The sequence below is a fragment of the Trachymyrmex cornetzi genome, unplaced genomic scaffold, assembly GCF_001594075.2.
Source record: "Trachymyrmex cornetzi isolate Tcor2-1 unplaced genomic scaffold, Tcor1.1 scaffold643, whole genome shotgun sequence".
NCBI classification, from domain to species: domain Eukaryota; kingdom Metazoa; phylum Arthropoda; class Insecta; order Hymenoptera; family Formicidae; genus Trachymyrmex; species Trachymyrmex cornetzi.
The window spans coordinates 29023-52900 of NW_017299963.1; the positions used below are offsets into that span (position 1 = coordinate 29023).

Consider the following 23878-nt stretch of genomic DNA (forward strand, 5'->3'; position numbering starts at 1 on the left):
TATATATATATATAGAATATTAGTTCTCTCCCAGCCACTTGAGGCGCGACGATCGTTCTCCGTTTCCATTGCTCATCACGGAGCTTGCGCTTCTCTTTGGTATATGTTCTGTGATTACGGGACATTGTATAATCGTATAGGAAATATGAAATGTTTCGAGATGGTAAAATATCTCGAAAACTATAAGTTTTATTTAAAAAAATGTTTTAGATAAAAGTTGTAGAATTTAAAAAGACTTAGCCACTGGCTTCATCAATTTGACTTTGGCGTTGCCAAGGCAGGGCAAAGTCAACTCGAATTTTTTAAGCCGAGACTCCCCACTTTTCTTTTACTTTGTTATAGTCCTTGTTGAGACTTTTTCAAAACACTATAATTTTATGCATTTTAAGTCAATCATTTCGAAGTTATTGAGCATTTTATGATGAGATGTCAGTAACTATAGGCGAATCAAACACGAAAACTGTTAATTTTTTTGCTTTAAACTTATGTTTTATTTAGCAGGTCATAAGCTATAAAACATATGGGAAAACCATTTGATTTCACTGGAACCAATTTCATATAGGATTAATGCGGGGTCCTTTCAACAAATTTTCAGCATTTTTATTAAAATGTCAATTTCAACAAAATTTTTGCGAAATTTCAGCAAAATTTTTTCACCAGAGCAGATATGTGGACAAAGTGTACATTCTATGAATATCTTATAAAGCCTGTGGACATTCGTTTACTGTCTGGAAACGTACATCATGTTGTGAAGAAGCTTTGATATCTTACCTTGACGAGGAACTGTGACAAATATGTTCTTTTCTGAACTGTATCGATATGCATCAAAAGCCATTTCAATATCGGATGAATAATTTCGACTTCACCTCGAACTAAACCTTGTCTAAATTAAGGACAACATTAGGATAATTATACCGAAGAGGGGATCCCACCCCGATGACTTTGACTTTGACATATTGACCTTAATATATTGTCAAGGTCATGATCTTGAATGATCTCTAATAGGTTTCAGCCGTTGCTCGTTATTTCTTAAAAAAGTATTAATAATCAAAGTCGGTAGTTATTTGATAAATATAATATATGTAAAATAACAAGACTTGAAATAAATCATAAAAATAATAAAAACCAATGTAAGCAACAGAAGATGATAATGTGTAATAATTATATATATTAATGATAATAATGAATGTCAAACGTTTCAGCCCTAATTTAGGTCCTCTCAAAGTAATGCTAATAGCTTTTCATATAATTATTAAGCATTGCGATATAAAAAGTACAAATTGAAGCGCTTAATAAAACAACAGATTTGTCGTGCGTTTAAAGTCCATATACAAGTCCAAAAATAAAATCATCAACCATCAATAGTATTTGGTAGAATGCATATTTTGGTAGACAGATATTACAACGAAAATGTTAAATAAAACGATGAAATATCTAAGTTTAGTTAACAACTGCGTTATACAGAGTGTGTCAAAAGTCTGGAAACGGTAGAATATCCCAAAAGCAAAGCATTTTTGAAAAAAAAGTTTTAGACAAATGTTGTAGGGTTTAAAAAGATCTATTTTTTTATCACATCCTTTTAACTTTGGGTTGCTTCGTTGAGGTCACGTCCAGGTCACGTCGATTTTTTTAAATGAAACTCTATATTTCATTATATATTCTTGTAACTTACCTTGAGAGCTTTTCAAAGCACTATAATAAAATATTTTTTCTTTAAATGCTTTTTGTGTTATGAGGATTGAAAGTTACAGTATCGCCGGCATTACTCACGGTGTCCGACCGATGACTAAAAACCTCTTGAATGTTGTTCAGGATCTAGATAACATTTGTCAAGATCAAGGCCATTGGAGATTGTTTCTCTTATTTTTATTTTTCCACTAAAAATTCATTTTTACGTAAAAACGAAAATAAGAATAACCTCCAATGGCTTTAATCTTAATAAATATTATTAAGATTATGACCCTAAACAACATTCGAAAGATTTCAGCCATCGTTTTGGCACCTTGAGTAACGCCATAAAAAAAATATTTTATTATAGTGTTTTGAAAAGTTTTCGAAGTAAGATACAAGAATATGTAATGAAAGATGGGAGGTTCCATTTAAAAACCTCGACGTGACCTTAACTTGACCTTGGTGACGCCACCCAAGGTCAAGGGAGTGTAATCAGTGAATAGATCTTTTTAAACCCTATAACTTTTGTCTGAAATATTTTTTTCAAAAATGCTTTATTTTCGAGATATTCGACCGTTTTCAGATTTTTGACACTCTGCGCGCGCGCGCGTGTGTACAGGTTGTATATAGAATGTTCCGCAATTTTTGCCGAGCCCGTTTGTATAAATAGATATAGAGCCCGTTTGTATAAATTGAATCAAAATGTCCTCTACCATTTTGCAATTTTCGCAATTGTTAACGAGATATTAATTACTAAAAATTGCCCAGTATTGGTTTTCAATAATTTTTTACTCAAATGCTATCAATTTTACAGAAAAAGTGACAAAAATTGTTTATTATCTTTTCATAGAACTCTAAGAATTTTTTCAGAACTTTTCATTAACTTTCTAGTACTGCATTTTCTTATTGGCAACTATTTTTATCAACATGAGAAAATACGGTATTAAAAAATTCTGAAAAATTCTAAAAAAATTTTGAGAGCTTTATGAGAAGAAAATAAACAATTTTTGTTTTTTGCTGTTTTTCTATAAAGTTGATAGTATTTGACTAAAAAATTATTGAACATTTTTCGGCAATTTTTAGTAATTAATATCTCGTTAACCATTGCGAAAATTGCAAAATGGTATAGGACTTTTCGATTCAATTTAGTCCGCTCTATTTACACAAACGCGCTCGACAAAAAATTGCGAGACATCTTATATATGTTGTTGGAAATAGCGCGCTCTAGTGTCATTGCATGGTATTTCTAAGTTAGTCCTGAGAGACAGCCATCATTTTCTTTTTTTGCTCTCTCTCTATGTATGCATGGTTCATGTTTTACCGTTATTATTCTTTTGTTCATATTAAGCGCGCAGTGTCATGTTATTCACTTATTAAATATACAAGTGTATAAAGGTGTGTCATACGTTCTTGAGGACACAGCACACAACGTTGTCACTTCGTTTCATATATTAAACGGACTGTAAGCAAAAATCCACTGTTGTCAATAATATACCTCATCATATGTAAACAGGGTTCGGCACCTAAAACAAAACATCGGAATATCTTGAAAATTAAACACGGTAGAGAAAAATGTTTCAGATAAAAGTTGTATGATTCTAAGAGGGACAAATAATGATGAAATTATTTTTCAAAAAGGTCAATTTTTCAAGATTACATGGACGTCACCTCCAATTTTTTAAATGGAATGGTATGATTTTTTTACACAGATGGTTCTTCTAATTATTCTGCATATGAAAATATTAAGGTAATGATACCAAAAAACTAATAGTTTACAAGACATTTTATACTATATTCTGGCATATATTGACATAAAGTGTTAAATAACTCGTAAACTATTAATTTTTTGATAATCGTACCTTAATACTTTTATATACAGAATAATGAGATGAATCAATTGATGGAAAGAAAACACAGTTGCTTATTTAAAAAATTATCCTTTTTGCATACATATTTTTAAAGCAACTATGTTTTCTTTCCACTAGTTGATTCATCTCATTATTCTGTTCATAAAAGTATTAACATACGCCCGACGTCGGAATGAAACCACGAAATTTTATGATTTTGGTTTGATACTTTCGCTGATGAAGGCTAGAAGTTAGCCGAAACGTTCGACAAAGAGATTATTTATAGAAGACTTTTTTCGTTTAATCAAATTAAATGCGCAATCATTACAGCGCCGATTCCTAAAAGCCCTATTTGTAATTTGTCATTGTTTTAATAGAAGGAATCTTATTTTATTGTGAATTTATTAACATACGGTTATAAAAAAATTAATAGTTTACGAATTATTTAATATTTTATGTCAATATATGTCAGAAGAAATTATAAAATATCTCGTAAACTATTAAGGTTTTTTTATATCACTACTATACTCTTATATGCAAAATAATTAGAGGAACCATATTGTGTAAAAAAATCATACCTTCCATTTAAAAAAGTGGAGATGACCCCATGTAACCGTGAAAAATCGATTAAAAAAAAATGATTTCATCATTATTTATTCCCCTTCGAATCATACAACTTTTGTCTGAAACATTTTTCCCTACCGTGTTTGATTTTCGAGATATTCCGGTGTTTTGTTTTAGGTGCCCCACTCTCCCTAACGGAATTTGATATACAGATATTCGATACTCTTACGGAATGTACGATGATCATCTATAATATACTCAGAGTAATCGTGTAATATCTTTATAGTATATTATTTCTCATATGTCCTCAGGATATGCACAAAATATAATAGCTAATCTTTGTTACTTCTGCTAAATTATGTGTGCTTATACTTAATGTACTCAGAATATCTATATAATATTCTTGCTCTATATCCCGCGTACTCATTTAATGGATATTTTCAGAATATGTTCAGAATATAAGCCGGAGTAAGTATTCATGTATAGTCTATTTGTAAAATCGGTCTCTTTCAAGAACGTCTTAAGAACAGTCGCTGGGGATGCAAATGCGGTTCTATGATAAGTGCCGCCTTAAAATGCACCTGTGCAGTGCACAACTTGCACACCTGAGGTTTAGTTTTTGTTCTTATGACTCGTACACACAGCTGGACACGACAACGCTTGCCGCGCGATGGAAGTTGATACAATAGCCAACCATTCTTTCGCTTTTTGGGAACCATTAATGACTTCTGGACACGGAAATGTTTGCCGCCCAGCAAACGAAAATGGACTGAAATGGATTGGAAATTTTCAATCCATTCGAATTCGTATTTTAAATCCATAAAAAGGGATTGGATTCCGTATAAAAAAAAAACGTTTTTATACGTTCAAAAGTTTAAATAAATTAAAGTAGGATAAAAGTACTGATTAAGGGACCCCCCTTCAATGACCTCGACCTTGACATATGTTGTCAAGGTCATAACCCTGAGTGACTTCCAATAGGTTTTAGCCGTCGCTAGCCCTCCGTAGAAAAAGTTAATAATAATCAAAGTTTCAAAAATGGCGTCTTATTTCGATACAGTTTTATTCAATATTTAAAACATCTAATGGATACATCATACTCATAATTTCAAAAAAGGTATCAATTCTTTCGTCAAAATTATATATTCTTTTAAATAAGAATTCGGCAAGATAATATATATACGTATATTTTTGAAATATATACATATATGCATATATACATACATGTATATGCGCACAACTCTCACCTTCGATTCTCACCCCTCTCTTCTCCTGCTTCAAGGGCGCCCGACTCTCACCTTCGACTCTCATCCCCCTCTCCTCCTGCTTCAGGAGCGCCCGAATCTCACCTTCGACTCTCACCCCCCCCTCCCTCCTGCTTCAAGGGCGCACGACTCTCCCCTTCGACTCTCACCCCTGGAAAGTCGTGCGCCCCTGAAGCAGGGGAGAAGCGGGGCGAGAGTCGAAGGTGAGAGTCGTGCGCTCCTGAAGCAGGGGGGAGGGGGGTGAGAGACGAAGGTGAGAATCGTGCGCCCCTTTGCAGGGGCGAGGGGAGGGGGGAGGTGGAAAGTCATATTCCCTTAATCAGTTCACTCCATACCTCTCTTACTGCCCAGAATTATCTGACTTTTCATATAAAGCAGTGAAATAATTATTAACTTTAATCGTTAATAACTTTTTAACGAATAATGAGCGACGGCTAAAACCTGTTGGAGGTCACTCAGGGTCATGACCTTGACATCATATATCAAGGTCAAGGTCATTGGGGGGGAGGATCCCCTAATCGATATTTTTATCTAAAGTAGTAATTATGAACTTTGATAGTTATTATTTTAAAACTTTTATACAAAAACGCTAACCCGTATAATGAAGAATCGTATTAATATGAAATATACATAAAAGCAATTAATCTATTAATTAAAAATAAGCAATTTATATATGTAACATTTATTATACATATATATGTATTTACGTAGTTCTTTTTATGTTTCGTTTAACTATTAAATGAAGTAGAATTCATGATATATTTTTACGGTACAACTTTTTTTTAATTCAATTGAATTAAAACGAAAAATTTCATATTCATAATTCTGAATAAAGTAGCAATCATGATACTATTTTATTTAGAATTTTTTAATGAAACAATGGATTTTCTACTCACAATTTTGAATTGAATAGCATTCGTGGCTCATTTTAAAAGAAAAATTTTTTTTATTTAATTGAATAAAAAATCCATTACATTTCCTATTCAGAATTTTGAATTGAACAGTATTCATAATGCATAGAAATGGATGATATTACATTTAGATTCAACTGGATTAAAAACCTGCATTTCCTATTTACAATTTTGAATTGAGCAGTATTCACGATGCACATAAAATACTATAACATTATTTTTAGATTGAAAAGCATAGAAATATACTCCATGTCATTCTTAGAAATGAATAAAATATGTATTCAAGATTGAAAAGGAATAGACATTTGTTTCATGAAACTCCTATAAATGAATAAAAATGCATTCAGGATTAAAAAAGATTCATTTTAACATTCATGAATCCGTATTTCTGAAAATCTAAATCCATTTCAACCCATTCTCGTTTGCTGGGCGCGCGGCAAATTGCGATGCGATAACCAATGAACATTTTAGGACAATTTAATTACCAACGACCAAATAAACGAGCAATATAAGGCGTTTTGATAAAATATTTAATATTAATTTAAGGCTCCTGACTAGTCGCGGTGGCCATGTTGGAATCGTGACGTCAGAAGCGTGGAATGACACGTTAATTTATGTTGCATGCCGTTTTTAAATAGACAATTTGGATGAAACGGAATTACGAGATCGCTTTAAAACACTTGTAAAAATTGATGAAAATTGTCTTTTCCTCCCTTGACAGTCAATGAATGGTCGTAAAAGGCACGTAAAGTGTGCCTATATTCGAGCAGAAACACACGATCTGACAGCTGTTGAAACGAATGAAATATACGCATTTATATATAAAATTCCGAGGTAACTTTAGTTTTCATCGATAATTACGACTTTGATAAGTACAAGACCAGTCACATTTTCACAATTAAGCAAATAATAACGAAATGGCATGCAACATAAATTTTGTTGTCAAAACGTCATTTTTCCACGCCTACAAGTTCAGTCATTTATCGTGGTGCGGCGCTGTAACACATTTACAAGCACGAGCCCATGTACACCCAAGGACTTCGATTCTTTCTGTTGACGCTGACCGCCTCTCGAACAACGCGCGAACTGCCACGACCACGATTGGCTTATACGAATGGGACCTTAAGGGGACGCTAAACCGATTACCCAACTCAATCAAGGTCGATAGTACAGACTTTTTTAATTCTAATTTTGATAATAGTGGTGACATCTTTGATTTCTTTTAGTTTTTACATTCTAGGGTAACTTAGGGTATTATGGCCATACGGAAAAGATGGCCATAGGCTGTATTTTCTCCAATAATTACTAAATATTGCATTTTTGTAGTCATTTTCAAAGATAATCAATATTTACAGTTTATGTGGGTATACTATTCGAAACAACAATATTATGAATATAATGTTGTGTTTTTATTTTCGATTACCTGCAAAGTTTTGTACGCATCCACTAAAAGCTGTTATAATATCGAATAAATTCCAGTTAAGCTGCCGTACTCAACGTTCCATATATAATAAAGGTACATAATTGTAACGTAACTTATAAATTTGTACTTTTACTTTTATTATTTATTTATAAATACTATGGCCATCTTTCCGTCACAGTTCGGGAAAGATGGCTCATTTTTTTCATGGTAAGTTGGCCAACACAATACAATTTGGATAATAATTTGGTAACATCAGCGTTGTTCTGTACCTAAGAATCGATTACTTATCAGTGACATTGGTTGTTATTGTATATTAGTGTAATTATTGTAGCTAATGTGCAACAAAAGTAAGTATCAAGATTTCTCACTGATTTCGTTAAAGTTTCGGTAAATATCGCGATATTTAGTTTGTAAGTGTTATAAGGTTAGAATCTTGTCGTTTAATAATCCGATAGGGTTATCACCTTACTTTTTCAGTTTCGGAAAGACGGCGAAATGTGTTTTTTGTCTACAAGAGTTATATGAATGAATCATTTTATAACCTCACTTTCTAACTTCATTAAAAAATGAAGTTAAAAAGTGAGGTTATAAAATCTGTCTTATCTACTAACAAAGCATAAGTCGCATATATGCATAGAAATTGTGACTGTATTTGTGTTTTTGTAGATGCCAAACAATAAAATAGATAAAAATACGAATCGAAACAATATACGAGGTAAATGGTCACAGGATCAATTAACTGCAGCCTTAGAAGCCATTCAAAATGGCACTTCTATACGTCAAGCAAGCATTGAAAATGGTATTCCCAGAAAGACTCTTGAAAGAAGATTTAAATCTGGTAATGTAATAAAGGATGGAATGGGACCTCCCTGCACGTTTGGAAAGAAGAATGAAGAAAGGATGGTGCAGCATATTAAAACAATGCAAAAACATGGTTTTCCGCTTACTCGAGATGATCTTCGTACACTGGCTTACAACTTTGCCAATCAGCTTAAAATCAAACATAGATTTAATAATGATATTCAAAAAGCTGGCTATGACTGGCTTTATTCATTTTTGATTAGACATCCTGACATTTCTATACGCAAATCAGAAGGTTTATCTCTTGCCAGAAGTCTTTGTATGAATAGACAAAGAGTAAATGAGTATTTTAAATTTCTGGGTGAAATTTTGGAACAAAATGAGTTGCTTAATAAACCAGGTTCTATTTTCAATATGGATGAAACAGGTTTACAGTTAAATAATCGTCCTGGTCATGTTATCGCTATAAAAGGTTCAAAATCTGTTTCTTCTGTAACATCAGGGGAAAGAGGAGAAACAATAACAGTAATAACTTGTTGTAATGCAGAGGGTATATTTCTTCCTCCGGCTTGTATAATGAAAGGCAAAAACAAAAAACCAGAATTCGAAGATGGCATGCCTCCAGGATCAGTTGTTTACATGTCTCAAAAATCAGCTTACATAAACACGACATTATTTTTGGACTGGCTTAAAATGCACTTTCTTCCTCGAAAACCAGTAGGAACTGTAGCTTTGATACTAGACGGCCATTCTTCTCATTGCAATTCTATTGAAATGCTTGAATTCGCGCAATCCGAAGGAATTTTATTAATTTGTCTTCCTAGCCATACGACACATTACTTACAGCCTCTAGATCGTTCTGTTTTTAAATCGGTAAAAAATAATTTTTTTAATGCTGCTTCTAAATGGCTGAAAAATCATCCTGGCCGAAAACTTACACGATTACAATTTGGAGAACTATTAAATGAGACGTGGGGCAAATCAGCAACACCGGCAAATGCTATTTCGGGATTTAGAGCTACCGGAATTTATCCTTTTAACCCTGACGCAATTCCTGATTATGCATTTGTTAACTCTGATGATAATATATCAACAAATTCAACTCCAGTGAGACCAATTTCTCCAGTCCCCTTGGAAAATAAATGCAATGAAGTTGAGATTAACACAACTAATTTCACAGTTTTACAGAATGTACAAAATAATGATGTTGTTGATATACAAAATATTGATATTGTTGATATTGATTTCGAACTTGCTATTGTTGACCAAAATGTACAACCTGTTATTGTCTCTCCTACAAAAATTTTAAATGAAATTTCTTCTGTACCATCCATAACAAAAAATCTTACGTTGAAACGTCAAAACGATCAAACCATTGTTCATTTAACGTCTCCTGAAAACATTAAAAAATTGAAATTAAAAAATGCGCCCAAAAAAACTAAGGTTAAAAAAACTAAGGAAACTTTGAAAAAGCTAGTTCGTACTAAAGCTGTTCCAAACAATAGTTCTAAACAAGAAATTAAATTACCTGTATCTGACAGTAATCTATCAAACATATGTGTTGGATGTGAGGAGAACTATGAGCTCACAATAGAAAACGTCGATTGGATTCAGTGCATCCGCTGCAAGCGGTGGCTGCATGAGACGTGCACATCATTTGTTGATGTTTGTCAAATGTGTGGTAAAATTATAACAAAAACAGAAAAGTAATACACATATATATGTTGTTTTTTATTATAAAAATCTTTGCTTGTTTTCTTTTTAAAAGAATTATAATTTTTATTATTACAGCAAGATATAAGATTTTAATTTTTATGTTATTGTAATGTGTGTATTCTATGTACATTTATTATTATAATATATAATTATATATATAAAATCATGTAAATATATATTTGGATTAAATATATATAAAGTTACAAATTTAATTAACCATTTCATAAAGTGTTACATGCATTTTTAACATAAAACATGTATGGCCAACTGTACCGTAATACCATGGCCATCTTTTCCCTAAAAATCAGGTAAGATGGCCAATGCATATGTTATAATATTTCGATAATATTAAATTTCTGTTAAGTGTTTTTCCTTTAATTTTGATAGTATTATAAACTTTAATGTTATTATATAATATATATCGTTCTGTCTTACTCAAACGCATACATCTGTTCTTATCTAACATATGCTAGCACCATCTATCGCAAGACCGCGCAACTACTGCTATACGGAATTTCGGCTCTGTTGACAGTCCCAATCTTCGCAAAACACCTGTATACACGTATTTTCTATTCGGTGGAAATATTTCTTTTAGACTTTCAATCTTAGTTCTACAAACTCGGTATCGTTCGTTTCAATAATGTGAACTCAGCTGTACGCTTATTTTCAAGATATGGACTCTAAAACTCTTATATCAAGCAAATATATATCTGAGGTGACAGCTGTACGAGCTAAAAGTAAGTGAATTTTTAACGAATCTGAAACTTTTTTTTGATTTTCTAATGAAATCCAGTGCAGCTGAGATCCTGTTTGTGCGTACTTTAATTTAAGCAATAATACTTTTGCAATCCGTACATCCAATACAGAGATTTTTCACCGAATGGAAATGTGGTAAAACAAGAGGCTTTAGCATCGTCTTAAGTCCGCCATCTTCTTCTTACTTACATACGTAATCACGGTCTTGACACGTAATCATGGTTTTTTCCTTTGCCCTGTAGTCTTTATGATAAATATTGTCGTTACCGTGAAAGAGTGATTGTCTCATTGGTGTTTTCTCCTTCCTCCTCATACGGGCTAAGGTTTAACACTTTCCCTCGGAAATTTTCACAAATTGATAAATGACCACTTTTCTAAATTATTAATGCTCATAGTCCATGCGTGACGACACGACTAAACCTTACGTCCGCTTACAACTAAATTTGACGTAAAAACGAAATAACCAGAATTTTTGGAAGTTTTAAAAAAGTAATCGAGGGAAAGAATCGAAGTCCTTGGGTGTACGTGCGTGCTCGCCGTCGGCACGCCGAAATGAAACGAGATAGCGAACTCTTTCTCACATTAGTCACTTGTTTCAAGCGACCTTATCGGTAATCTCGGCCGCTTGGCTGCCCACGGCATCGATAAGGAACGAGAATCATTCTAAATAACATATAAGTTTTAATAAATTGTAGTAACAGTGTACCCCTTCCATTAATCCAGAATAGTATAAATCATGTTAAAATGCAACAGTTTATGAGATATTTAATTGTTAATTTACGATTTTTCATGCGCGTTATATACCTCCTTCATAAACTCGAGTAGCAAGAATAATTCAGCACAAATAGAATTTTACCGGAAAAAATTATAAACCAGCATTTCTCTTCACGAAAATCTTCGAAAGGTCATCAGAAAAGAAATGCGTATGTTTGAGACTCGAGACTTGTGAAAAAAATCGAATAGTTGCAAAAAGCACGTTTTTCGCTTATAAAACGAAAGATATTGGTTGTATGGAAAAAAGTACGATATGAAAAATGTAAGTATTCAAAATACCTACAAAATGAGATGTGGAATATTAAAATCGATCTATTAATTAAGTAGAAGAAAAGTTAAAAAACACCAAAAAAGGCCTTTTTTCACTCGTTCTCTGTTCATTGAGATTTAAACGCAAAGCGTTTTTGAAATTCTCGTAAAATGTAGCCCTCGTAATGACGAACAAATCTAGCCCTGAACGAACTTGAAATGTTCACTAGTTTTGGCAAAAAGTCATTTGTTCACTAAAAACCTGTTTGCAGAAACCTTAATTTCTTCATCTTGAGCAGTTGAATAACAATTTACAGGGGTGATTTTTCTTCTTCAAAAGTTGCACTATCTCGTACATTTAGTAACAAAACGATTTTTTGCCGTTAAACTATTATAAAATGACTTTGAAAAGTGGGTATTTTTTTTATATAAAAATGGAATAATTCTGTTAATATGCATCATATTAAATAGCCTTGTGAAGCATACGACAGCTGACATTTTTTTTCGAATTTAAAAAATAGATTACCCTCCGATTATTGGGAGCCGAGATAATAATTTTTTTTTTTAATCACTGTGGCTCTAATTTTTAAGATTAAGAGTTCCAACTGACACCAATTTGTCAAGGAAGAATTGAATTTGTTGTTAAAAAATTCTCGAATTTTTTACTACCGAAAAAGTTTATTTAAAACCATTGGAAAAAATGGAAAGTTGAGGAACGCGAGGGTGGCAGCGTGCTGAGCGGAATGGAGAAGATCGGACCGCTCGGCGACTCGCACGTATCTGATTTCTTCACTACTTCGACCTCAAGAAAACCGCAGCTGAAGCACATCGCTTATTATCCGCAGTGTATGGTAATGAAACTCCATCGGAAAGAACATGTAGAGTTTGGTTTGAACGCTTCCGAAACGGTGATTTTGATGTGAGAGATAAAGAACGTCCAGGACAAAAAAAAGCCGAAAAAATTTGAAGATGTCTAACTGCAAGAATTGCTTGATGAGAATTCAGCTCAAACGCTTTTAGAGCTGTCGAAACAGTTAAATATTACTCCAATGGCCGTCTCAAAACGCTTGCATGCCATGGGAAAGATCCATAAGGAAGAGAGATGGCTACCACATGAATTGTCAGAAAGTGCCATTTCAAATCGCTTGACTATTGCGACTTCTTTGCTTGCCAGGCAAAGAAAAAAGAGTTTTTTGTGGCGCATCATGACTGGCGATGAAAAATGGATTTATTTTGATAATCCCAAGCGGAAAAAATCATGGGTGGACCCCAGCCAACAATACGCTTCAACGCCGAAGAGGAATATTCACGGGCATAAGACCTTACTGTGCGTTTGGTGGGACCAGGAAGGTGTGCTGTATTACGAACTCTTGGGTCCAAATGAAACCGTTACAGCTGATCGCTACAAACAGCAATATACCGATTGAGTAACGAATTGATGCAAAAAAGATCATCCGTAGCCAACAATCGACGCAAAGTCATTTTGTTGCATGATAACGCTCGACCGCATGTCGCGGAAAGCGTGAAGCAGGCACTTCTAGAACTTGAATGGGAAGTTCTCCCGCATCCAGCATACTCTCCAGACTTGTCACCGTCGGATTACCATCTCTTCCGAACACGCACTTACGGACACACACTTCTCCAATCACAACGAAGTCCAAAAATGGGTGGATGAATGGATCGCCTCGAAAGACACCGCGTTCTACCGTCATGGGATTGCCCTGATGCCAGAGAGATGGGAAAAAGTAGTAGAAAATGGAGGAAATTACTTTGATTAAGATATTCATTCATCTTCCCTTCGATTAAGGTATTCATTCATTTCCCCCCCCCCCTCTCTCTCTCTCTCTCTCTCTCTCTCCCTCCCTCCCTCTCTCCCTCTCTCTCTACAGAGTCTTCTTCAGTATAACTAAATGAACATATCTTTCTGTTACCGGCGAGAGCCTTCGCTCTCCCGTGATGGCAACCAAGACAATTTATTTTAATGCGCCAGTTCTCGCTTGCGTCGCTCTCGCGAGAGCGTCCTCGCTCTTCGCTCTCCGGATTCGAACTGTCTCGTCACGCACGCGAACTCAAACGGCTCGCAGATCCAAATCTGTTATCGATAACGCGATTCGTCGTTACGATCAGCCTAATAACAGTTGACGAGTGAGGAACGACAATAACAAAGTCGTTAAACGTCCCTTCTTTCACGAGTTTGAGAACCTTCGCCCGTGGAAGCATGCAAGTACATATTTCGATATCAAGATCGCTCGAAAGTCGAAAACAATATACATAAGAAGCAAACAACATCGAACGATCTGGAAGTCTCTCCTTAATAACTAACGGAAGTCTGAACATACTACCCGCCTCGTATACTTGGATATACGAATTGGACTAGTAACTTAATAGAATAAGTAGAGATAAATTACACATAGTAGCAGCGCGAGCTAAATAACATGCAGTGGCGACAATAATGGACGCTAATATAAAAATAATGAAAGTAGAATAAATCAACACCTAGATACAGCAAAGAGAACACAATCAATCAGTCGTTTTCGGATACAGAAGATTTACTGTTTACAGGCAGTTTACGCAATTGCGTTATAGGTCACTTCAAAAGAGAACGTGTGGTGCGGATCGCAACTACCCGAACGAGTCAGATCCCGGGTGGATCTGTTGAATTCTCGCTAGTTCCCATTTGCTTGAGGGGAGTAACGAATTTTTAACGAGTACTAGTTCACCGACAGCCAGATTGGGCTCGGTGTTTCGCCACTTATTTTTCTGTTGAAGCGAATGTAAATAATCTAGCCAAGAATGCCAGAGTAGCTCTTGCATAGAACGCACAAGTTGCCAGCGCGAAAGCCGATCCGGATTAATCGCGAGGACGGATTCCTCCGGAACGGTGAGCATTGGTTGGCCTATTAGAAAGTGTGTCCGGGAGTGAGCGCAGACAAATCGCTAGGGTCATCGCTAAGAGCAGCAATGGGACGGGAATTCAGGCACGCTTCAATTTGACAGAGAAGCGTCGCAAACTCAGCCTGCGAGATTGTACGCGCTACGGTGATTCTCCTCAGATACGTTTTAAAACTTTTAACTCCGGCTTCCCACAGGCCGCCGAAATGCGGGGCAGCCGACGGAATGAATTCCCAATCTATACCGTCGGCGGCGAAGATGTCTAGCATGGCAGAATCGTTCCTTAAAGTACGAAAATGACGTTGCAATTCTCGATCAGCCTCATGAAAGTTGGTTCCGTTGTCACTATACATGTGACGCAGTAATCCTCTACGACTCGAGAATCTTTTAAACGCGGCCAAAAATCCACCAGCGGAATAGTCTTCCACCAGTTAAAGGTGAATCGCTTTCGTAACGAGGCGAATGAATAAAGTCACGTATGCTTTCCTAGTCCTTTGTCCGCGTCCAACGAACGGAATGATGTTAAATGAACCGGCGTAGTCAACTCCGGTATGCTCGGACGGAGGCGACGGATTAACGAGGGAAGAAAGGAGCTCTCCCATTAGTTGGGAGCAAGGTAGCGCGGAGTGGCGCGTGCAGGTGATACATTCACGAATGCAGGCTTTCACTGCGCTCCGGCACCCCAATATCCAATATCGTTGGCGCAGCGTTCTTAGGACCAATTGCGCACCACCGTGGAGGGTTGTCTTGTGCGCACGCTGTATTAAGAGTTTAGCTATACGATGCTTGGGAAGAATGATTGGATGCTGCTCATCGTAGTTGAGGGCAGCATTTTTCAATCGCCAAGACGGAGTAATGAGTTCGCATCAACGAACGGATGCAGAGATTTCAGAGGACTGGATCGAGGAAGACAGGAATTATTTTTCAATAATTTAATTTCTGGTACAAATTCCTTTTGAACGTAGTGGAGCTAGAAGAACTCAGCGTCGCGAAGTTCTTCCACCTTTAAGAAGGGAGAAGAGAAGATGCTGCCTTCTCGTTTCAATTTAGTGACGAACCGACGAACGTAGGCCATGACTCGAATCAGTTTGGTCCAGTTTGAAAATTTATAAAGCAGATCCCATTCGTCCTCGCTCTCGACGTGAAGAACGAGGATCTCACGAGCCTCATCAGAAATTTGTTGAACTGTGCTATGGCGAAAAGGAGACGTCGTTAGACGGCTAAGTAGTCAACGACTCGGCAGGTTACTCTGAATTTCAGACACACAATTGGCCACGAAAGTCTTCCACTTAGCGGGATGTTGACGCAACCATGCCAGCGCGATCGAAGAATCCGACCAGCTAAATATCACAGCGGGGGACGAGTTTAGCGCCGTTTGAACCCACTTAATCAATCTACTAAAAAGAACGATAGCATTAAGTTCAAGTCGCGGTATACTAAGCGTTTTAAGAGGCGCGACCTTCGATTTTGCAGCAAGCAAACCGATTTGAACGTCCGTTAGTGAATGAAGAACTCAAAGATAGTTTTTACAGGATAATTGGCGACTTTTTACAGGATAATTGGCAAGTTTTTACAGGATAATTGGCGACTCCTTATGATCTTATGAATTTTGCGTCGTCTCACCGAACTACGAGTGAAGAGAGAAGACCACCAGGACCGAGATGGATAAGGAGAAAGATTGAGAACGGATTGTCGGAGGTACCCAGCATCTTATAAGGAGGGTGGCGTGCAGATGATGTCGCTCCATATTTTAATACTTTTCGTTTCGTTTTGAAACCTGTCGTTCTACGAAATAATGAGCAGTAATAGGGGATGACCACACTACGCCCACCTGTCGGTGAGAGACCTCATGGCGGAGCTCTTGGAAACCTCCCTTGAAAGGACGGAGCTAAGGTCGGAAGTGGAGACGCCCGGCTACTGGCAGACCGCCACCGAGATGCGAGTTTCCCGCATAACGAAGATTTGGGAAAGTCTCCTTAGCGGTCGAATAGAATCCGGTTGCCAAATTGAATTCCGCGCGCAAGGACGCAGAATACGTGATTGACACAGCTCATACTATTCGCGGAGTCCGCAGGGCCGCGAGCTAATTAAGTGACGATAAGCACCCCCCCCCCCAAAAAATCGCCTGCATGCTCCCGGAAATATCACAGCCCGGCACTTGGGCGAGCGAATCGAGCATACGATATATGTGAGGGACCCAGGACGCTGGAAGCCGTAATTATCGTGTCGAAGAACTAAGGAGATCTATCTATGAGACGAGCGCTGTAAAGTCGCCAATTTCCATGTCAGGGAGGCGCGTATAACTTTCGTTGTCGGTTCTCGCATATAAGATATTATGTTGTAAGTTGTAATTGCGTCAGATTTCTCGCGTTAATAGTGTATAAGCGCGCCGCCTCCCTCGACTATACATTACGATATTCTCGAGATAATAACTTTCCGCGTCCGCCGAAGCCACAGCCTGGTTATTTTCGTTGAGTATTGTCACGTAGTAATTTGTCTCGTCTCTGTATCGGAATTTTATATCGTAGTGTTCTTGCGTTCTCTGTTACTGTCCGAGATTCCGTAAGATGGTTCGAGATCCTCTCGGAGCACGAGGTCATGCCGTGTTTACTGTAGCATAATAACCATTTTCTTATGTCGGTGATCACAATATCACAATATCGAATTATCGTTGTATGATATTGCAAGAATTGCTCTTACGTGGTATGGGCTCGCGCTGTCGAGAATTTTTATAATTGCTTCGCATTATTGAGGACGTAACGAGAAAAACGCGTGAGGCTGTTCTAACGCATTTCTATCACGTGCTATTATCGTGATCTTATCGAACGTGTATGAAGGAGTGTCAGAGACTAATAGAATATATTTGTTAATTTTTTTTGTTATTAATCACTTATTGCAGTCATCTCTTATCGTTTCTCCAAACTATCCTCTACTCTCGGCCACGAACCGCCCCCTCTGCCATTCCCGGGGCTGAACAGTCGGTTACGAGAGCCGTCGACGTTCACAGTTTGTTCGAATATTGTTTGGAAAATATTTCTTTTGATTTTTTTTTTAGGAAAGAGTGGCACGCTCACTCGTGCCTGGCGCCCAATTATCGGTTTCGCGAGCTAAAGTTGTATGCGGAAGTAACCGTGCAAGGAAATCTTTTCTGTCACGTTATAATACTTTTAAAGCGCAAACGAATTCCAATTGTGAAAACATTAAAGATTAAAGATTATCAGCTGCGAGCACATGACGAAGTTACACATTCGTGAGTGCGGTTGCAGTACATAGAAGATGCTCGACCATCGTGTTTTGCACGTGGTTTTTATTAAAGGTATTTTCAAGTAATCGTTTTTTTATTTTATTGTACGTCATTTTGAATGTACGTAAAATATTAGAAATATTTATATAAATAAATTATGTTATTTTTAAATTATATTTGATTATATGTATCAATAATAATACCGCTTATAGATGTGAGATTATCTTGATTGTGATAACGACGTAAAAGGCATATAGAGGTAAATATAAAAGTTAATATAAAGCATTTTTAATATCGAAAATATTTGAAAAATATGCTAACTTTTATAATTTAAAGGTTATGAGTATATATAGTATAACAATTAGGCCCGGTTGCACCAACCTTACTTTGACTTTAAGTGAGACTTAAAACTCTTTTTATGTCGTTTTTAAAGCCGAAAAGAGACAGGAACGAAGAGAGTTTTAGGCCTTACTTAAAATTAAAGTAACATTGGTGTAACCAGGCCTTAGACTCTTTAGGATTGAACTCTTTATATTCACTATACACTTTCCGTGATTAACCTTTAGACTACCGGGATTTGAAATATTAAACCGTCCTTTAAAAGTGGCCAAATTTGTGTCTTGTATCATGTATCAACTATATACAAAGTTCATATCATAGACCGAGCCGATATATCGGCTTCCCGGCAGGATAAGGTAAAAAAAAAATTTTGGATCATAAAATTTTTAAATAAGTATTAATAAGGGTTTTTAGTGGCGCTGAATTTGATGATAGTGTCAAATTGTAAAAATTTTCACGATCATTAAATTTTTCCATCAAAAAGTGGTCAAATATTTTGATTTTTTAACTCTCCTTTAGAATTACCCAGAGCTAATGACGTGGACGTAGAGAGTATTTATGTAGCTCCTTTTTCCTTTTTTATTTTTTTCTATTTTTTTCTTACTTATGTTTCTTACAGAAAAAAACTGATTTTCCTCCAGAGCCGATATATCGGCTTTCCGGCAGCCTTAAGGTTAAAGGTAACTTGGGTCTCATTCTTGAAAAAAAACGTAAACGGAAAACTAGAGAAATACTATAATAGTATACGTGACATTACAGTATTTTCCTACTTTTTCATATACGTTTTTTTTTTCAAGAATAGTGGGTCGTCAGAGGTGGGCGCCAAATTTGTAACCGTACTCACGAGCAACGGCATAACTTCGTCGCGTGCTCTTCATTCTCCTCTTACGCAAAAGAATCTCTTTCCTGTCGGTAACCAAATTTTGCGACAGCTAGGCGGATTTTCGGCCAACGTGGGGCCTCGATTAAAAGAGCTAGAAAATTTTTCTGTGGGTACAGAGAGCAAGAGAGAGCAGGACAATTATATTTTGCGTGTTATATTTTGTCGTTACATGTGAGCGAATTAACTCCTTATTTTCAGCAGTGTTTATTGTCCGCGTCGCGACCTTAGAGAGTTAGAATTATCGCGAGTAATTTGAAATTTCCTTGAAATTTCCCTGAAATTTCGGCGTATTGCGTGAATAATATTCAGTTACGAAAATCCTCGTGTACTTGAGGGAGGTTGTGTGTATTGCCTCAGTTACACACTACGTGCGTATCTCACGCCGCTAGCTGTGCATGTTGTTGTTAGCGCGTGTACACTCGTGTTTGCGAAAATATTTTTCGGTCGCTGAGATCTCTTTGGATCTCGATAACGAGTGTTTGGTCGCCTCGTGTATGTTGTTGCGCGACATTGAAAATTTCGAAAATTAGCGTTTAGCCGCTGTCGACTTGGTCAAATAGGTCGTTTCAAAGGGGACGACCTCGGAGGTCACGTAAGGGGGAAGTTGCGGCAGGCGCGTGTATCTCTTGTTTTGCGATTGATCTAGTAGCGGCTATTGAGAGGAATCGCGATTGCTTCCGGTCGAGGAGAAGTTCTTTTATCAGCGTGGTTCTCGTAAGCGTCGCGATGTCAGAGGGACCGACGCGATTTTTATGGATGTTCCGGCTGTCGGCGGAGGATTTGACAGAGGCCCTCAAACAGCGGGGACTAGACGTCGAGGGAAATACCCCCACGTTATACGATCGGTTGCTTCGCTACGAGCTATGGGCAGCCGGGAGTCGCGATTCGAGCGTTTCGGAGACGATCTCGTGGCGGGACGTTGGCGCCCTTCGACCCCGAAACCGATGCGTCCGGATGGCCCAACTCCGGGTATCACGAAGGGTAACGGGCCCCGCGCGCGTCAGGAGGAAGGGTAAGGGAGCTGCGCCCCAAGCGTTGGCAGGGTGAAGGAAGGAACGTGACCGCGGACTCGCACGGCTCGGTGCGCGAAATCTATAACGCGCTCCGTGAGAGGAACGCAACGTTCTCGGGCGCGCGCGGAAGCGATGCGGAGGCTTTCTTGATGCGAATAAACGAGAGTCGTACTCTATTCTCCATATCGGACGAGGATCTTAGGAAATGTTTTCCGTTTTTTCTAACGGGTACCGCCCTGTATTGGTATCGGATTCGAGACCAGGAGTGGCGGATGTGGAGCGAACTTGTGGGCGCGTGGCGCGCGCGTTTTGCGGGCCCAGATTTCCGAGTCGCGCTGCGCAACGAAATCTGGCAGCATACGCAGGGGAATGAGTCGGTCGCGGATTATCTGACCTGAATGCGAGCTCTTTTCGATCAGCTCAGTCCTCCGTGGAGCCTAGAAGAATAACTGAATTATGCGTATCGAAATATCACCGCAATTGAGAATAATACAGCGTGCCCAGTTTCGCGATTTCGAGACCTTGGAGTGGCTTGCCACCCGCTTTGAGAGGACCCAGGGTTCCGCGACGCGACGCCGCATTCCACCGACACCGGAAAGGATCTGGCTCCCCGAGCCGACATACCAAACCCCGGAGAAGAGTCCACGCGGGTCGGCTGTCGTCGCTGCCGCCCTTCCGATGTCAGGGATCGCGGATGGGAGAAGAGCATCCATTACGCGACCAGACAGTTCCCTTAGAACTGTTGGAGCATGATTAGGGGGCGGGTACCGAAGGGGCACGTTAAACCAAGTTAAGCGTGGGATGCGTGTCGAAGAAGTACGGGGTGACACGGAGGCCCCAGAGAGGCTGTAGAGATATTTTTGGTCGCTGTGGAAAGCGAGGATTTTTTTTTCCCGAGACGAGGAGAATCCCTGGTACTCCAGGCAATTTCGAGAAGTAGTGTAGAGTGACCCTAGCGTATGGAGCATTGCAATCAGCGCATAGTTGAGGTAGCGAAAAATTCAAAACAGGCGTACCGAAGACTGGCGGCCGTCGAGAGACGACGGAGAGGACCGCGGGTACAGGATGAGAGATCTAGCATGAAGGCAACCACACACATTAACGTCGGGGGCGCGGGACACTGCCGCCAGAATTATCGCCGAAACTTCGGGGTCCCCTCTTTAGAATCAGCTGTATTTCATCGTCAGTGGAGTATGAGCTCGCTAATCAGACCCTCCCCCCCTCCCACGTCCGGTAGGCGGGTTCGATAGAGTAAAGAGCGGCCGAGATGCTCGAAGATAGCACGAACGGACCTCTGTCGAGGCGATGGAGAGTCCCCGTTGCCGAGACAGAAAAGCCGGAAGATGAGGAGGAGGAGGTTGTGGAAGGAGACAGTCCTTTATCGTGTGTAGGGTGTATCGAGGGATAGGTTTGCTGAGAGTTTGATGTGGCGAGGGAGGACGGAGAAGCGGCGAGAGGCCAAAGCGGCAGAGGAGTGGTGGATAATTTCTTGTGGGGGGAGGGGGAGTTTTGGGAACTTGGAGCGTGGCGGATCGAACGGCGGATAGCCCAATTTGGTGTAGGGTCAGGTGGAGGGGAGAATATTTTTTCTTTTCTTTTCTTGGGGCTCTCTACCTTTCTTGAGCATTTTAGTGCGCCCAGCGGTTGGCCACCATGAGGACATTTATGGTTTTTACAGTGTCGAAGTGTTCGAGGTGGTTTTGGAGTTGTCGAGGTAGGTGAGTAGAGAGGAGTTCTTGTGCGTTTCTTCTGCGTTCCCCGGTCGCCGATATCAGGACACGGTTATCGGGATGGAAAGGGGCCCCGCCAAACCGACCGCTGACGCGTTCCGTCGCTGCTACCCCGCACGTTTCGCAGGACGAGACTAGTGGAATCGGATAAAGTAACCGCGTTGGCAGCAGGTGACACTCGTCGAGATCTTCTCGATCCTTCTTAAGTAGGGGGGAGTTGTGACGTGACATTTTTGTCCGTCACTGTGCAGACTCGGCGGCGGACTCGTGCTTCCTATCGGCTCGGAGGGGGAGCGCGCGGGTGAGCGCGCACGCGAGCCCGTGTGCGAACGCACCTGCGAACGAGCGTTAAGATCGGATCATCTATTTTGCTCTACAAGTTTTCTTCTTTTTGTACTAGCATTTTTTTTGCGTAATAGTAAAGGTCCTCAGAAAGCATAGACGCGCTACGGATCGCGCTCGGCTGCTATAAAATATTATTGTATCATTGTGCCGTCTCACCCACAACCCAGGGAAGAAAGAACCGTACCGAAGGAGGACTGAATTGGGAGGAAGACAGAAGAGACTGAAAGGGAAGGACGCCTACCCGGGAGCCCGGACACGCAGGTTATATTGTTTTATATCATTGTTCGTAGTCCGCTGTCGTCAGAAAAGAACAATACATGTACTTTCACCATGTACCCCTTGCACAGCATCGGAGGAGGCCAGAATTCCCGACCTTGAGGGGCCGGGCGGACGTCCGCAGATATGCCAATTCTGTTACAGTTTACGACATCGCGACTAGCGCTATCGGTCAGCGGCCTGGCGCAACCGGTAGTACACACACAAGCACAAGCTCGTGTACATATGACTCTGGTAGCAAAAGTCAGCCGACTCGCTCTGTCCTCGTCGCACTACGTTCTCTCCTTGTTCGTCTTTGGCGCGCTGAGAGCGAACGAGACAGCGAAAGAGAATCTGAGAGAGAGAATCCTTCTCCCTGACTCGCTGTTGTGTCGTATAGCCGGAGCTCGTTTCACCGAATGAAGCGTCAAGTGACCGAAATGTTTTCTCGGGCGATCGGCGTGTATCAAGAGGCATAGAGGACATTTTAGATATATACAGGGTGGTCCGTTTTAATTTATCGATGCGAATATCTCGGAAAGTACGCATCTGATTGAAAAGTTGTAAAGGGAAAATTTGTTTGTTTAGATGGGGGATATCCAATGACACCGAACTTGGCCCCCCACCCCCACTCCCGGGGGTGGGGCGGGGTTCAAAATTGAAATCTTAAATGGGTAGCCCGATTTTTTATTACAGATTCTGATTCTGCGTCGAAAAATATGAAAGTTTGTCTCAAAAATTTTTTTCGATGCGTGACAGATGGCGCTGTAATCGGCAGTTTTAATCAATCGATGCGAATATCTCAACAACTACGCATATGATTCAAACGGTAGAAAAGGGAAATCTGTTAGGAAATCTGGATAGGGGACATCCAATGACACCATACTCGACCCCCCCCCCCTCTCCAACCCTTCGTATGGAGCGGGTTCAACTTAAAAGTCTTAAATGGGTACCCCAATTTTTTATTGCAGATTATGATTCTGCGTCGAAAAATATGGAAGTTTTGTTTGGAACATTTTTTTAGACTCCTGACAGATGTCGCTGTAATCGACAAAATTGAAAATGCGTACAACAATCGTTACCGAATTAGAATTTCTCGAGGAATACACATCGTGTTCTGCAAATTAGAATTCTGTGGATAAATACGTTTAAAAAAAATCTGTTTTGATGAAAATGTTTGTTCTACTTTTAGCGTTACCC

General features: G+C 39.1%; 1 protein-coding gene across 1 annotated transcript in view; it reads right to left on the minus strand.

The window, feature by feature from the left end:
* Nucleotides 1-696: 696 nt before the first annotated feature.
* Nucleotides 697-23878, minus strand: part of LOC108766988 (intraflagellar transport protein 81 homolog) — a 42686-nt gene continuing 19504 nt past the window's right edge. Inside the window, exon 3 of the mRNA XM_018516604.1 lies at nt 697-883. Within this exon, the coding sequence (XP_018372106.1) occupies nt 742-883 (142 nt within the window). The 3' untranslated portion in view covers nt 697-741. The remainder of the gene's footprint in view (nt 884-23878) is intronic.